Here is a 16,355-nt window from a genome sequence, read left to right on the forward strand (position 1 = left end):
AGAGGGTAGATTTAGATTGGATATCAGGAGAAAATTCTTTACTGTGAGGGTGGTGAGGCACTGGAACAGGTTGCCCAGGGAAGTTGTCAGTGCCCCATCCCTGGAAGTGTTCAAGGCCAGGCTGGATGGGGCTTTGAGCAGCCTGGTCTAGTGGGAGGTGTCCCTGCCCAGGGCAGGGGGGGTTGGAACTAGTTGTATCTTTAAGGTCCCTTCCAACCCAAACCATGCTGTGATATCACTTCCTCCAAGTATATTTCCCTAGAGATCTAGTAACACAAGCTAGTAGAGTCACATTCGAAACACGAGGTAGCACAGCTGTGGAACTGTTGGGTTTCCAAAAGATGGTAAAAATGTATAGGGATTACCAGGAAAAAACAGGGGATGTACTTGGAAAAGAAAGCCATCACAGGCTACATGTAGTAGGGGAAGTCTTCCAGATTAAAAATCATTGGAAGCTATGTATGACAAGCACTCCTGAGAAGTACATGACCTCGTCCTTTTCTTACCTTGCTTCCCCACACATCTGGTTTTTGGAGTGTGATAAATGGTATCTCGGTCCAATGCAGTGCAGCTGCTGTTACTTTTTTCTTTTTTGCCATTCCCCTGGCCATTCCCAGATCTCATTTTCCCAATTCTTTTCCTGTTGTTACTGATGTTATTCAGCGGGTAGTCAGGTGAATAGATATGAAAGATACTTGCATATTAGAGCCATCTCATTCTCTCAATTTAGGGCTGTAATAGTTTCACTGAGGGGAAAAAAAGATCTAACTTTGTAAGGTTTGTAGTCTAGTCACTTAATCATTCTACAGTTTCAGTAAGTTACTCAAAAGCAACACATGGAACAATAACAACACTGTTTATGAAAATTCCAAGTATGTTATTTGCAAGATCTATAAGCTTACAAAATGTTTAAGCCTGCATTCCTTATTATATTCAGGTAATTTTTAAGAAGAGGCATAAACATTGCAAAATAAGTAGGAGTCAGCATTCAGAATGTCTGAGACAAACTTTTGGACACCTGTTATTTCACACATCTGACTGTGAAAGAACTGTGAAAGAAAATACTATAAATATACTCATTTGTATGCATAGGTTCTTTTTGTACAATCTGTTTGTTAAATAAACACCATCATGACAATACTGAATTACCAAGAAAAGCACCACTGCTCCATCCAAAGTTTTTCCAATAGTAAAATCTCCCCTTAATAAAAAGCAGTTGGGGAGCACTGTCCATTAATAAACAGCAACATTTCCATTACAAACAACTAACAGATAGTGTAATATTTGAGGTCACTCTTTACGTTTAATTTTTTTCTCCAAATTTTTTCCAGGCCTTTATCAACAGTGCTTATTATAATACAAGTGAGGAGCTCTGAGTAACAAAGCAGTGGCGAGCATGAGATTCAATCACACAGGTCTCAAAAAAAAGAAAATTCCAGAATTTAAAGCTAGCCAGTTCAAGCAGTTCAAGCAGTTTTTCTGTGTGACAGAAATGGGGTTTTAACATACATCAAAGTTTAAAGCCAACAAATATGCTACTTCCACAACAGCAAGCACCAGGAAGGAAAGGCATGGGTTTTCTACAGCATTTTTTTAAATAATGGGTTTATCTGCACTGGTGTCCAGTAATAAAGCTGCTACATTAGCATATTCCCTCAAGAAATATTAATGCCATAGCTACACTACACTTCCCACATAGTATTCATTGGAGTTATGAGACAAACAAGATGATGCAAACAGTGGTGCAGGCTACAAGGGATGGGAATAAGTTTTATTGCAGAGGTGCTTCTCGCCAGGCTTATGATCCTTTACAGCCTGACCTCGACCCAGTAAGTGTCTCAGACAGAGCCTTCCTGCTCCTGTAACAGTGAAATACTGTATTTTTGACCCATACAAACTGGACAGTCACCGAAGTGAAGATACTACTATTTTAGGATTCAGATTGTATCTCATTTTTCCGTGACTCATTCACTTTACATCAGATAAATTTTGAATATCTTGGAAATAAGCACTGTGATAGAATAGAGTCCACCTGAATGTGACTTACCACTGAGTTGTTCTCATTGATGCAAGTTTCCCAAAATTAATCTACCCCAAGTAAGGTCTTTGCATTCATTTTTAATTGAGCATTTGACTGAAACTCCCTGTCAGCTGCAAATTTAGGCTTAACTCACAGGATTGAGAACTTTTATCAGGTTATATTCAAGCCTATATTCAAGCAGAAGGAAGAAGACGACGCATAGTGCTACTAATCCTTAGAAGCATGCCTGAATGCTATACTAACAAAGACTTCTTTAAAAGCAGTCACCTTGCTTTCATGGTTAGAAATCTAGACATACCAAGCAAAACAAGATGCTAGAACAAGTCCAGTCAGAAGTGCCAGAGTAAGTTGAAAGGGAAGAGTGAAAACCAAAAAGGGATAGCAAACTATTGTTTTCTGACCACGTGAAGTAATGTGTCAGTGACTACTGCCTATGAAAAATAAGTTTTTCTTCAACGTACAGATATTCAACATATTCAAATACCATGCAAGGCAACTGCCCTAATGTTTAAGCGACGCGTGCACAAAGGAGTTGTGCACCACAACTGAGCCCTTTAGACCCAAAAGAGCACACACACATTCTGCCCATCTGTGTTTTATTACCTGAATAGTATGAGTTACTCTATCATTCCTTCACCGTAAAACGCAAATAATTAACAACATTGACACAACTGTGGCAAAGATTTAGCCTATTTAGATCAGTGAATCAGATCAGTATTATAGAAATCAGCATTATATATAATATACCAGCATCTAAGACACAAAATATAGAAAGCCATTTTAATCCTTGATAATGATTAAATTACTTTTATTCCAATTTAAAATATACAACTTTGAAAAATTATGCATCATACATTCAAATATGAACCACATTCTTAAGCGTCCCGATATCCAGGTATCCTATTGCTGGCCAGTATAATACAATAATCTGTCAACACTTTATTTATGGCCATAGGAGAAAAATCTCCATAAATAAATATGTATATCTGATATTGCAGCTTTATTCCTTAAACACTTACATTTTAGAAGTCAATTTCAGTAGGCCTCTGTCTCCCAAACACTGCTTCTTGTTCCTGTAGGAGAAAAGAAATTCCAAAGATCCCAAAAAGGACAAAAGGTGTCTAAATCAGCTATTTTAGAAATAGCATTCAAGAGTCAATTTAGCAGTGTCAGAACTATTAAAGCTAATATTACCAGCCAAAGCAGTTTGAGAAAGCTTGCTAACAATGCCATGAACTTAGTGGTCTTTAAGTAGTAATTTAAAAGCTTTAGAAAAAAAATCAATATAAAAAGCATCATTAGTACAGCAATACTGTTGCAGATACTATTAGGAGCACGGCCAGGAGGCATAACCTACAGCTCCCTTGAAAAAGCACCAAGCCATCTTAATGGCAGGGATTCAATGAAGTTTAAAAGGACACCTTGCCTTTCATTTAAGCCTGACAGTTAAGTGCCCCCTGCAGGATACAACACTGCTCCCCTTTGAGGCAACTTACTACCGCGTAACTTCATTATTTATAGAACACGAAAGATATGACAGCCATTTTCTAGACCATAACATTCCTGCTCTGCGGAGCCTGAAGTCATCACCAATATAAAAAACCCAGTGGGGAAAGAATGAGACTCAAATAGTGATGTATAGCATGTATTAAATCAGTTAATGGATGGGTAGGAGATAAGAACAGTAGGGGAAAAGAGTCATCTGCTGGATTTTATACTGCATGAAGTGTAGAAAAAAAGTTGTAATTGCAGTTAGCCCTAATTTAACTGAAGCCAACATCATCACTTCTATATCAGGACTGGAGAGAAAAATGCTTATCACTACATTAGAAAATGAAGTTATTAACAGTTTGGTGTGATATCCTAACTTAACAGAGAAAAATCAACACAGGTATTTTAAAGTTGATAGTTTTTATTTACAGTTTTGTTGGCAAAAGGAGGTGGGAAACTTTAAAACATTTTAAACAGAGGGCACCATATTGTATTGTATGACGTATCAGTTCACAATCTGTATCTTCAGTATCCAGCTGATCAAATAAAGCTAATCACCACTTAAAGAAGCATAATCTGCATCAGCTCCATTAGAGTATACTGCCTAAAAACACTTCAGGCAGTTTCTAAATCAACACAATCACTAATAAAAACGCAGTTCAGGTGAAGAATGTATACTTTCACTTTTTTTACTGTACCTGGTATCAAATTGCCCACTTTACTTGCATACTGGCAAAGCAGTTACACTTCCTACTTTTAGTTGAAAGTTATAACCTCATTTTCTGCAGATTCATCTGTCAGGTAATTCTGAACTACTTTGAATATTTTACTGTGAGCATAGTCGAGATTGGAGTAGATGAGATTGAAGGAAAATATTCCTATGATGTGCCCATCAGAATCAGCTGGGTAACCATAAACATCCTGTTTAAGAATTCTATTCAAAAAGGAGAAAAAGCATAGTCAGTTTTCACTTTGTCACATAGATTTAATTCCTCGCTTGAGCTTTTTAATTCATTCTTCTAGATCAAGAGTGTTCAGTTCTTCTTCTAGTTCATCCAAGTCCTCTCCAGTAAAAAGATTTTCATCAACTGGAACTGCATCAATTACTCCATTTTCCAACTCCCCATCTCCATCATTATCTTCCTCTATATCATTTGGCTCACTGATGTTTATATCACCACCAGAAGCTTCACTTAATTTATTATCTGAAAATAAAAATAATTCTTAACACATTTCAGTGTCACAAGGCACTAATTCACAATACTACTAAACAGACTTTAAAGTTTTGAAACTATGAAGAATTTACTTTATTTGAAATTTATGTAGACTTACATTGGTTAAATTGCATATACCTAATTAATATGCAGGTTTGGATCATCAGTTATTGAAACAGATTAAAAAAAGTAACTCAAACTCCCAACTCCTCAAACTCCTATTTTCATAACTGGGTCAAATTTAGTTAGCTACTCCTACTGAATGCCTGCACTTAAAAGACTCTGGGTCTTAAATAGTATTTCATGCATTTCATAAGTGCACCAAGATCAAGACTTCAAGACTTTGCCCTAAGAAATTAGAAGCTAACTTAAGACAGCTAGAAAATACGAAGAAAAGCTTGGATTTTTGTTGACATTATTCAGTCATTTACTAAATCTGAAAAAAAGGGAAACCACTAAAACAAACATCTTAAGGATCTACTTGAAGTGGCCATAAACGCTATCTTTTACTTAATCTTGAATTTAAGAAATTAAGAACTGCATAGCATTTACTAGAAGCTGTTTCTTTAGTAACTCCATGTATCATTGATATTAGTTTCACTCCCCCCACCCTTTTTAAACAAATACTTATTTTCAGCAGATCAGTAATTCAATTCTATCTACCTTTTGGGAAGCTCTTAACAATTCAATGACATATTAATGATGCCTAAATAATGAACTTACCATCTTTTTCTATTGAACTGTAAGTGCTGAATCGCTCTGGACTAGCCACAGTAATACCAGTCTCATCTACAGCTTTTGGGACATACAGGTTCAAATCTACATCATTTATGCACACAGGGTCTTCCACCTGAAAAACCAAGATTCTCTGCATGAATTTTTACAGAAGTTCTCATTTCTGCAGGATTCCTACAAATTTTTTTTTAATCTTTCTTGTGACACCAGAATTTTCACAAGATATACTCTGTAGCTGTGTTAAATTAAGAACCAAGCTTATTAATTGCACTATAAGAACTCTCAAATTAGAAGTTTTCAAACTTGAATGTAACTTGAAATACTATTCAAGTTAACACTCCTCTTTACCTCATCATCTTCTCCCGTTCCTTGAATATAATGGGTGTCATCTGCTTCTTCATCATCTGCATCAACCAACTCTGGTCGAAACTCAAATACTTCACGTCCGCTAATCTATTCACATAAAAAAAAAAAGAATCTTAATTTATCGCTTGATAGAATTTATACTGCTGTAAAGAAAAAAAGCAATTCCAGGCTAGCTACCTTATTACAAAAACTTATTTACTCTCTCTTCTTACATTAAGAATTGGAGTGTAGAACATACCACCAATGCTTTGCCAGCTTTAAAATCTGCTTTCCTCCTCTCCATATCTTGCTCAGCCTTATCAATTTTTTCTTGTCTTTTTCTTCTCTTCCATGCAATAAAACACTCTAGAGTAATTTTGGTAACATTTGGTCCTAAGGCAGCACGCTGTCAAGTGAAGAGACTGATTAATGATAGAAACTGTTTCCAAAGGCTATAACAAATTAGAGAGTTACTCTTTTCCAGAAACTAATTGAAAACATTTCTTTCTAATTCATTCTTCACTCTCACCGCTATCAAACATGCACCATCAACTTAAAGTTTGACTCAACACAGAATTTTCCAGTTAGTAAGATGAGGCGACATAAAAGTTAAGATGAAAAGTGGAGGAGCAAAGAAACAACAATAGCTCAGGTTCTCCTGAAACTGACGCTGCCATGCAATGGTGACAGAAATAAGCAGAGCAGCAGTGTAATGCCTTCAGAAGGCCCTGTTCTCTTGATGTTGCTTGCTCATTACAGAGAGGAGATGAGATACAGTGGATAACTGGGATGCGAGAACTAAGGAGGCAGGCAGCGAGCTGGCGATGAGGAAGACCCATAGAAGCAGTTGTGGCAGACCAAGGAAAAACAACAGTAAGAAATAGAAGCCTCCTAGAAAAGGATTAGCAACACCTGCACTAAGTACACAGCTATAATTTAATCTATTCACTAGGTAATAATTTCTAAACAAAAACATTAATCCAATACTATACCCTAGCTCATACAGCTATAAAAACCACTTTATATTTTTTAATTATTAATTAGGAAGATATTTACAACCGTCTCTTCAGAGTACAAAACCAAATACCACCAAAAGGTACCTGTCTGACAAGTTTACCTCTTTTTCTATTAGATCTTCTAAAGAAATTTCATCTTGCTTTTCCTCCTTCTTTTTGTCTTTTTTTAATACAAAACCTGGAGGGAGAGCGTGACGATACATGCAGTTGTCTCCTCCGCCTGGACAGACCCAAAACCATCCATATTTGTTGTTTTCAATAGCATCAAGGAAATATTTGCAGACCTGTATAAAACAATGGTTGTTAGCACCACATCCTCTTTTCATCCCCAGCAATTTACACTACATATAAAGTTACTACATGTTGGAAGTACAATAATTTAAAGCCAGTTGTGCTCAAAACTGAAGGAACATGTGAAATGCATCGCTACTAAAAAAGTAGACAAAAGAAGTGCAACTAATTATCTAAAATTCATGTAGTCAGAAGCTTTTTCCCCTAATATAATCCCAACTTAAAAAGACAGGAAGATTTAGAAGACTGGCAACTGTGTACTACTGTAAACCCAGCTGGCACGTAAAAGCATGCCAACGGTCTTTCTCTTCCTGCTCACCAACATCAGTATAGCTCTAATCAAAATAAATAGAATCTGCCTCAGATGTTAAACCTTCCAGCTCATGATCTTGAGGTAGAGATGCCATTCCAGAACTTTTAACAAGCAATTCATAGTTCAGACTTCGTCATATCAGAGTTTAATTTTTGGAAATTTAAGAAGTATCAAAAGAATATTTCATAATTTGGTATTGAAAACAAAGTGAAATAGTTCTGTAGAATGAAAGAGGGATTAAGATATTATACCATTTAGTGCACAAACTAAGGAGTATTCTTGAAGCTAGAGGTCAGGAACTACAAGTGACTCTCAATTAGTAGATTTCAGTTTACAGGAGAACGTTTAAGCTTATATGCCATCCAGTGCATAAATAAGCCAGTATGTATGTAGCAGTCACTGCAATGAGATGACAGAACTAACTCATCACAATACTTGAATCTTCTAAGCAAATGGGATGCATAAGATATATTGCTGATTACTTTAGCATTTCTATTTTGAAAGCACTTCACCTACTATCCATTTGTATTTTACATGAGAAAATACTTTATGACTGAAAGAGCTTCAGGGTGGGGTTTTTTTTTTTAATACATTACTAGAAATACTATGAGCCCAACTGTATACTCAAAGTATTGTTATAAATAAAAAAAAGGACATACTATTTGAGTTTTGGGTTTTTTCTTTTCCGCCTCACCATGCTTCTTGTTCACCACTTCTTCCAGCTTCTTCTCATCCCAGTTATCCATTGTATCTAGAAAAAGACAACAGATGGTTTCACAAAAAATTTCAAATACTAAACAATGCTGTCATATTGCTTTTCTCCCTAATAAGTTTTAACATGCGGTTCTTATATTTTAGTTAGTTTATAGTATGGAAAATAAATTCAGGCTTTTATTATAAAATTTTCAAACTCTTCTATGCTGCTTACAAGACAATTTCCTCAAAAGCCTTAGAAATTTATATTTGGACATGCATGAAGTGTGTTTCAGTTAAAGACTAAAAAATGTGTCATTCCATCTGTATGCTACTGAGCGTGGACAAGGGAACTGCAGGAAGATAACTGAATAAAAGAGAAGGTTGGAGGCTGGTGTCCAGAAATACAGATAATGTAACCTGATGCTCGAAAGAGATAATCCCAAATTTTCTGTGTTAAAGTTAAAAGAAGGTGCCATCAAAAGAAGCAAGATCAGCAATGGTAACAGTAGTAGTCAATCTACGGGATCCTATCATATTCATTTAGGACGACACAGGCTAAAATTCAAATAAAGACCCAGACATGATGAATTGTGGAAAAACTAAATAAATTATTTTAACTATGAAATCTCTAACCCCTGCTAAGTAAGAGTGAAATCCAGAATACTTTGCCAACAAATGATTTGGGGAAAGGATATCAAGTCACAGAAAAAATTCCAAAGTATCCTGAATTCTAGAACTGTGCACATTTGGGCAAACACTAATAATAGTTCTGGAAGGCAGCTATGGTTGCTCATTACACTTCCTCCTTTTGCACTTTGGTTTTACAGAACTTAGAAGAAACTAGCAACTATAAGAAAGACCAAATACTCTATAACTTGCTACTTGTATGACATAATATGTTACGCAGCAAAATTCAAAAACCACCATTCATTACCATTAGGACACAGTTCTTTTTCTAAACAGGGCCTAAAGAATACTTGTGAGCACACTTTTTAAAGCAAGTTTCACTGCTCATAAGTTTGAACACAGTGGTATGGGTTGCTGTGGTCATTGATCAGGCTCTTCAGGATCATAACCACAACACAAGACAACTCTTAATCTTAAAAAATCCAGATTCAGAATAGTTTAGTAGTCATTTTCTAGAATTATTATACCTTTTTCAAGGTCTTCATCTCTTGCATCAATGTAGACACTTCGTTTTTCACACTTCCTTTCCAAAGACAAATCATGAGAAAACTTGCACTTGTCTCCTTTAGTGCACTGTCCTTGCTTGAAGAAAGCACAAACTACAGATTTGGGGTCAGCACCTGAGTGAAGAAAGTTTTTATATTTTAATACAATTTTTTAAGCAAAAGCTGTATATTAAAAGTGCTAAGAACAATGTCTAGGATCATACAATCTTTAGGATTTGTAGAGAATGAAAACAGGTTTTTAAAAGTGAAAGTTATTTAACACGTGTGTGTTCATCACAAGTAAATACTTCATGTCCTGAACGTGTCATATTTACTTTGTACAGTATGATATTTGCGTTAAGTATCGAAGCTGGCACTTGACTATTAAAACAAATATGGACAGCATTGTGCCCAAGCGAATTATTCATTCATGTAATACATACAAGATATCACTCTATGGAACTTCTTCCCTATACAATAAGCTATTTTTGCCCTAATTCTGGATGTCAGCCTTTCCTTAACAGATCAACAACACACTAGAATAAATGTTAATAATCTAATCTGCACTCATTCAGACCACTTTCTTTAAGTAACTGTCATCCTACTAAAGGAATTATTAGACCATTAGGAGGTGAGAATAGAAATGAAAGAAGTAGAAATGTATTTGTGAGACACAATGAAATCAGAATGAATATAAGTAAGGCATTTAAGTGTTCGTGTAAGATTTGAAGCTCAATTTTTTCCACTTGCTGATTTTAAGCTTGGTGCAAGTCACCAGTGACTACAGTACGTACAGCAATACACCCATTTAAAATCTTAACTAAAGATCTAGTTTTTAAACACCAAGTGGATCCCTAAAAGAACTTCAGGTAATATAGCTCTTCTTGTTGGCAATCTCAGTAGAAAGTCAAGGCTTTCATTAGGACGATATTAGTTCTTCTGAAATAACTTTAAGTCAAGAGCTACTTTATTTGGAGAAAGTTCACCACTGCAGATCACAAACAGAAAACAGCGAACAAATATCATGTTTGGTTTAAGACATATCTGGAAATCACACTTGTTTAGTCAAAAATTATTGCACATAATTCATTAGTACCAGAAGATTAATAAAGCAAAGAGCTGATAGTTCATTCCAACAGTATAATTTTTTTTTCCCTCCCACATGCCAGCAAATTGTAGGGTTTCACTGAAGTATAAAATACTCTTAAACTCACATTATATCACAAAACTAGTTTGCTCAATAACTGAGTTCAAGTAAGACCACAATTCCGAAGCAAAGTCCTACAGTTGACTGTGAGGTGGGACAGAAGTAAGTGGAAAATTTTTTACTGTTCTGATTTGAATACAAGTTTTCTGTGAAGACAACAGTTATATTATACTCTTTGTAATGCCTGGATGTTCACGTTTCCCTGGGGAGAAAGGATGCTTTAAACAAATACCATCACACGCACACACTCATGCCACTCATTCAGAAGCACCTAATTAATTAACCTGAATACAGCAAGGTATCTATAGCTGCCCTGTCAATATCAATGTAGCTTTTGATATTTTAATGATCTAGTAATCCCAGATGATTTCCTAAAAAAAAAATAAAAAAAAATATGTCAAATCGTTACCGAAAAACTACTTAGTACACTAGATGGAGAAGGAAAAACACATATCTACTTTATTGAAAAGTGAACTGTCATTTTCAAAGGCTTACTCATCTACTTCAGGTAAAATAAGGGAACATAAGTGAAGAGAATTCAGTTACTCATACCTTTGCTAATTTTCTGTGCAGCAACCACAGGCTTGAAGAGTTCGTTTAATTCTTGTAATTCTTTTTTCTTATCTTCTTTTTTTAATTTCTTCTCACTTTCTGTTTGAGCAGCCTATAATGACCCCAAATTTGAAGTTATTAATAGATAATTAGAATTACGTTACTCACTTCACAGGAAGTGTACATTAAAATAGCAGATAAATTAGTTTATTCTAAGTGGAAGAGGAAAAGAACCTATGATATCTGAATTTCTCAGAATTCCTGCCCTTCCATGAATGGCCAGCGCCATCTAGTGGTAGTGACTTTTCAAACAGAAGAGATTTCAAATGCAATTTGTCAGAGATGAGAGATCCTGGTAGGTACCATTAGATAACAGTTACCTCTGTTCCACCTTTACAGGCTAGGAAATCAAGTGAAGAGACTAAGGAGAGGAAAAGTTAGTTGCTCTTTTGTGATACATTAGCAGTGCAAGTACTCAATGCAGTTACTTCAGGATCTGTGCAAATAGCTTATCTGTCTTTAGTCCCCTACGTGCTGCTTTGTTCTTTCTCTTCACGTATACCAGAAGCTCTTCCAGGAAATGTGTCTGTAGAAGTTAGGAACTGCTTTTAGAACACTTTTTTTGGTTTGAATTTATATCAATGAATTGATAACCGGTGGTTTGTAAGACAAGAACATTCATTTTATAGGTAACTAGGGGCCAAGGACTCAACAAGCCCAACTAGGAAAAGCAAGGTTTGTGTATTAAAAAAAACCATGTGACTCTGCCTTATCCTTTTTGGAAAAGACAGAAAAGGCCAGAAAAGAGGGAACAAGATAGATGAAAGAGAACATGGGGAAAACATTATTAGAAGATTTGATTCTTATCCTTAAGGGAAGCTAGTGAGACTCCCACCATTATACAAATATGTGGGGTGCTTCACTGGTAAAATACAGTGCAATATTAAAAAAGGAGCTTTATTCTTACAATGAACTTGGCAAGAAAATGCCAAATTGTTTTAAAATGGAATTGATTCATTTGGTGCACATACAGAACACTCAGTTTTCATACTGAAAGTCCCTAAATCCTATTTTGTATAGCATGCAGACCCACGTATGTCAACTACAAAAAGTAGTACTCTAAGAACACTTTTATTTCATCCTAGGATTCTAAAAGCATGAAGATGAAGCTTCCCTTTTTTTTCTTATTAAACAAAAAAACCTTGACAGCATTTCCATTTGTTATCTCAGGACACAACAATAATTGCTTTAAAGTGTTCTTTCTTTCTCAGGGACAATCCTAACTGAAAACCATTACTACCGGGTAAGAAAGGTATAATCAGTCTAAAAAAAAAATTATTTTTTTTTAACATCCATCAGTCAGTTGCTAAGAGCATCTGAGAAACAAATTATTTTAGGTTGTCTAATTTACATACTGGTATTCCATTAAATGCTACAGATTCAGGGATTTCATATAGAAATTTCAAAAAAACTGTTTCAGAAACATTGGTGTTACTCAAGTGACATCAAGCAGTCCATTCCACTGCAAGTAATTGTTAGCTCTAATGACCTGACTATCAACTTTACCTTTAAAGTTGTACTTGACATTTGTTAGTTCATCCTTATGTTATGCAAGGAATTTAACCTAAATTATGACATCATTAATTTAGCTGATGCAAACGTAATATTCTACAGGCTTATTCATAGAACAGGAATCTGCATAAACACTTAGCAACTAGCTTCCCTAGCACCGTAGGAATAAGAGACCTGGCTCACTTCCATTATAAAAGTATTTTCATGAAATTTGTGCTTTCTGACTAAGTGTAATCTAAACATTTATCTCAGCTACATCACACTTTACTTCATTATACAAAAGAGCAGAGTAGTAGACAGTGTCTCAAAATTTCATTTTCTTTGGCCAGTTCACCAAATAGATGCAGACTTCCATACATATAATGTGGAAGTGTTATAATAAATACTTCCATAAATAAAACAAGCAGCACATATGGGCTTATACATTTTTTTTAATCTTCCCCCAATTCCAATTTTAGTATTAGTAACAACGGCTCTTATTTTTAACAGTTCACTGTTTCAGGTATACTGTAAACTCAATTATGTTACCTAATTAGAATACTGTGTAAAGAAACACACACCGTTATTACTTGAGTTTAGGGTTTTTTTCCAGGGGTTTTGGTACATAATTCTCAGCTACACAGGCTTTGCAAGAAGACTATCTAGTAAATCTGTGTTAATCACAATACATCAGGCAAGTAACATCTCAACTTTTTTCTACTTCAGTATTACATCACAATCTACATGTATAGTGAAAGATGATTTCACTATACAGTAGGAAAACATTACAGAATAAATGCTTACCTGACGTGGATTTTGCTGACCAAATTTAACTTGGTGAGTCACAGCCTTGATAAATTTTTGTTGTTTCGCACCTTTTTTATTCTTTAGGCCAAATGTTTTGTCCTAAAATCAAGAGATAAATACAGCCAAATTAGTTGAAACTGTCCAACAGCTGGAACAAGTTTCTTACCAAAAAAACCCCAAAACATCACCAAACAACCAAAAAGCCTCAGTCTTGCCATTCCTCTCCAGTTTTCAGTTAAACACAATTTTCTCCATCAACATAAACAATCCAAGAAACATGACTGACAATATTTAGACCGCTCAGATCATCTTTAAAATTTGCTTTTCAAAAAAACCTACTAAATGTTGCTTTTGTGTGAGCTATTGCTTTTATCATCAGACCTACTTGTGTCCAAGTAATTGCGGGAGCATATACACACAGTGCTTTCAGGCTTCTCAAGACAAAAAGAACACGATGTTTTTGATTACTACACAAGTAACATCTAAGGAAAATATGAAGACTGAATAGCCATAAATACTGCTTTTTTTCCCCCCGTCTACTTGTACTCACTTATTACTTTTCTGTTCAAGTATTCATCTAGAAATGTTATATATTTATGCTATGCAGATGAATAGCGTTGCATATAACATATTACTTTTTATTTCCAAGTATTTTAAGGTTTTCATTTTGTAACTATACTAACTTGAAGCCTTTCCCCATGTCAATTCCAGACAGGTTTTTTTATCTCCTAAATTCCACTGAAAGTAGTTTCTGTTTAATGCCTGAACCAATTCTTCCTCTATACCTGAAGCTTTATTGTTAGCTGTGCGTTTCTATACCAAACCTATTAAAAATTCCATTTAAAAAAGATAATTCCCTTTCACACAAGTACATGAAGCATAAATTATTTTTTGTAACTGAAATACCTACATTAAAAACCTATCCATGCCTTTGATTTGATACCATCTTCTTTCCTTCCAGGAACAAGTAACAGATGTTTATCTAGTGATAATACTTCAGTTCAAACATACTTTTGGAACTCTAACAAACCAAAAATATATTATAAAAGAATTAGAGAATAAACAGTTCCAAATTTTCAGAGTCACCCTGTTTTCATTTACAATGTATCCCCTATCAACAGCAGCTAGTCCTCTGTTACTTTATGCTAATCTGAAAAGTCTGTAATTTGTCAAAATAACTAGTTGGGAAAGAAAACAGATCATTCACACACTTGATTTCTGTGGCAAACGCCACATGGAATATATAGTCTTTGCGTATTTGGATTTTGTAATAAGTTATTGTTAATAATCTATGCAAGTTTTTCCCCTTTCAGCTTTGTGGTTTTTTTTGTAATAGAAAGCAGATTTTTTGTATGTAGGTGGATTTAGCAAGAACACCAGAAACTCTGAAGCTAGCAGAGAAGGAGAACAACCAGTCTAACCTAACACTTCCAAAGAACATAGAAACAGTATTCAGCAGTGCTAAACTTAAAAGAACACTTGCATTACATGGATATTCTGCTTAAAACAGATGAGCAGCTACTAACTTTCTTGCCAATAGATGCAGGCAAACATTTAATTTTCTATAACTGCTCTCTCCTTGTACCCTCAACGTCACCTTTTTTTTCGGTATAGTGGAAGATTTGCATGACTATGCTGATAACTAACATACACACCTTTAGCAGGTTGGGTTTTTTTAAATCCGTTTTTCCCATGGAATTGAGTATCAGAAGTTTAAATAGAATACAATATATTACTGAGTAATCTTAAAATTATTTTGCCTTCAACTTCTATGAGCCGGACTCAGAAAATATAGGAAGACATCGAACACAGAGACAGAAAAGGGTGAGAGAAAAGGGGGGAAAAAAAAAAAAGAAAAAAAAAAAAAAAAGGGAAGAGCACTCCTGTCAGATCAGCTGCAGTACAGACACAGCTCTGGGCATAAAATATCCAGGCTGAAAACCCAAACCCCGGCCCAAGAAGCACAGTGGCCATCAACACAACTTAAAGGGCGATGGTCGATGATCTGACAGATCTGGGCAGCGCTGGGGCCGCGAAGGGAACCCGGAACGTGCTTCTGGACTGGGTTACAGCACCGACAAGGTGTGCGTGCGCATACCCCTACGCTTTTTTTAAAAAGTTTTCGGCTTTATGATCATTCCCGTGGCCGCTTCGGCGGAAGAGGCGGCCTGCGGGCCTCACTGCCGGCTTTCGGGGAGGCCAGCGGCCGCCGGCAGAGGCGTCCGTGCCCCCGCAGCCGGGGAGGCGGCAGAGGGAGGCGCAGGGAGAGAGATGCCCGCCTCCGAAGGGAAGCGGCAGGCCCCAGCAGGGGCAGGGAGAGGGCCGCGGCGGGAGAGTAGCGCCCCCAGACCCTGCTGGGACCTGCCCGCCTCACCTCGATGATCTTCTCCTTCTTCTTCTGGTCCGCCTTCTTGCTGCCCCCCGCCGGCTGCTGCTGCTTCTTGGGGGGCATGGCGGGGAGGGCGGAGCGGCCTCGGCTCTCGCTCGGGGGCTCTCAGGGCCGCGGGGACGGGACGGCGCCGCCGCCGCCGGCGAGGCACAACGGGTGCCGCTTGGCAAGGCCGGCGGCCGCGGGGCAGGCTGGGAAGGCCGCGCGCTGGAGGCTGGGCGGCGCGCGAGGGCCCAATTATCTCCCGGCAGGCAGCGCGCGGCGGGGCGACGGCCGGGCGCTCCGGCTGATGTCAGGGGAGGGGGCGGGCCCGGGAGGGGCTCGGAAGAGCCTGCCGGGGGCCGGGGAGGTGGGTGAGGGAGGGGGAGTGACGGCCACGCAGCGCCCACCCCAGCCGAATCCCCCTGCTTTGGCACGGGGACAGCCGCCTTTCGGCGGCCAGGGAGGGGTTCCCCAGTGGGAACTGTGGCCGGTTCCCCTCAGGAGCGGCCGCTGGATGGAGCTGCGCTTACCACCAGCTTGGGAGGCAGTGACC

The 16,355-nt window shown here is 37.3% G+C and overlaps 1 protein-coding gene across 1 annotated transcript; it reads right to left on the reverse strand.

The window, feature by feature from the left end:
• Positions 1 to 3,935: 3,935 nt before the first annotated feature.
• Positions 3,936 to 16,022, reverse strand: ZC3H15 (zinc finger CCCH-type containing 15). Its single transcript, XM_054209287.1, has 10 exons — positions 15,806 to 16,022; positions 13,429 to 13,530; positions 11,074 to 11,185; positions 9,297 to 9,449; positions 8,106 to 8,197; positions 6,944 to 7,126; positions 6,086 to 6,232; positions 5,830 to 5,934; positions 5,470 to 5,596; positions 3,936 to 4,737 (listed from the first exon to the last, which is right to left on the reverse strand). The coding sequence occupies exons 1-10, from the start codon at positions 15,881 to 15,883 to the stop codon at positions 4,544 to 4,546; spliced, it is 1,293 nt and encodes a 430-aa protein (XP_054065262.1). The 5' UTR covers positions 15,884 to 16,022; the 3' UTR covers positions 3,936 to 4,543.
• Between the last annotated feature and the right edge of the window lie 333 nt (positions 16,023 to 16,355).

The sequence above is a fragment of the Rissa tridactyla genome, chromosome 7 (genome assembly GCF_028500815.1).
Source record: "Rissa tridactyla isolate bRisTri1 chromosome 7, bRisTri1.patW.cur.20221130, whole genome shotgun sequence".
In the NCBI taxonomy this organism is placed as follows: domain Eukaryota; kingdom Metazoa; phylum Chordata; class Aves; order Charadriiformes; family Laridae; genus Rissa; species Rissa tridactyla.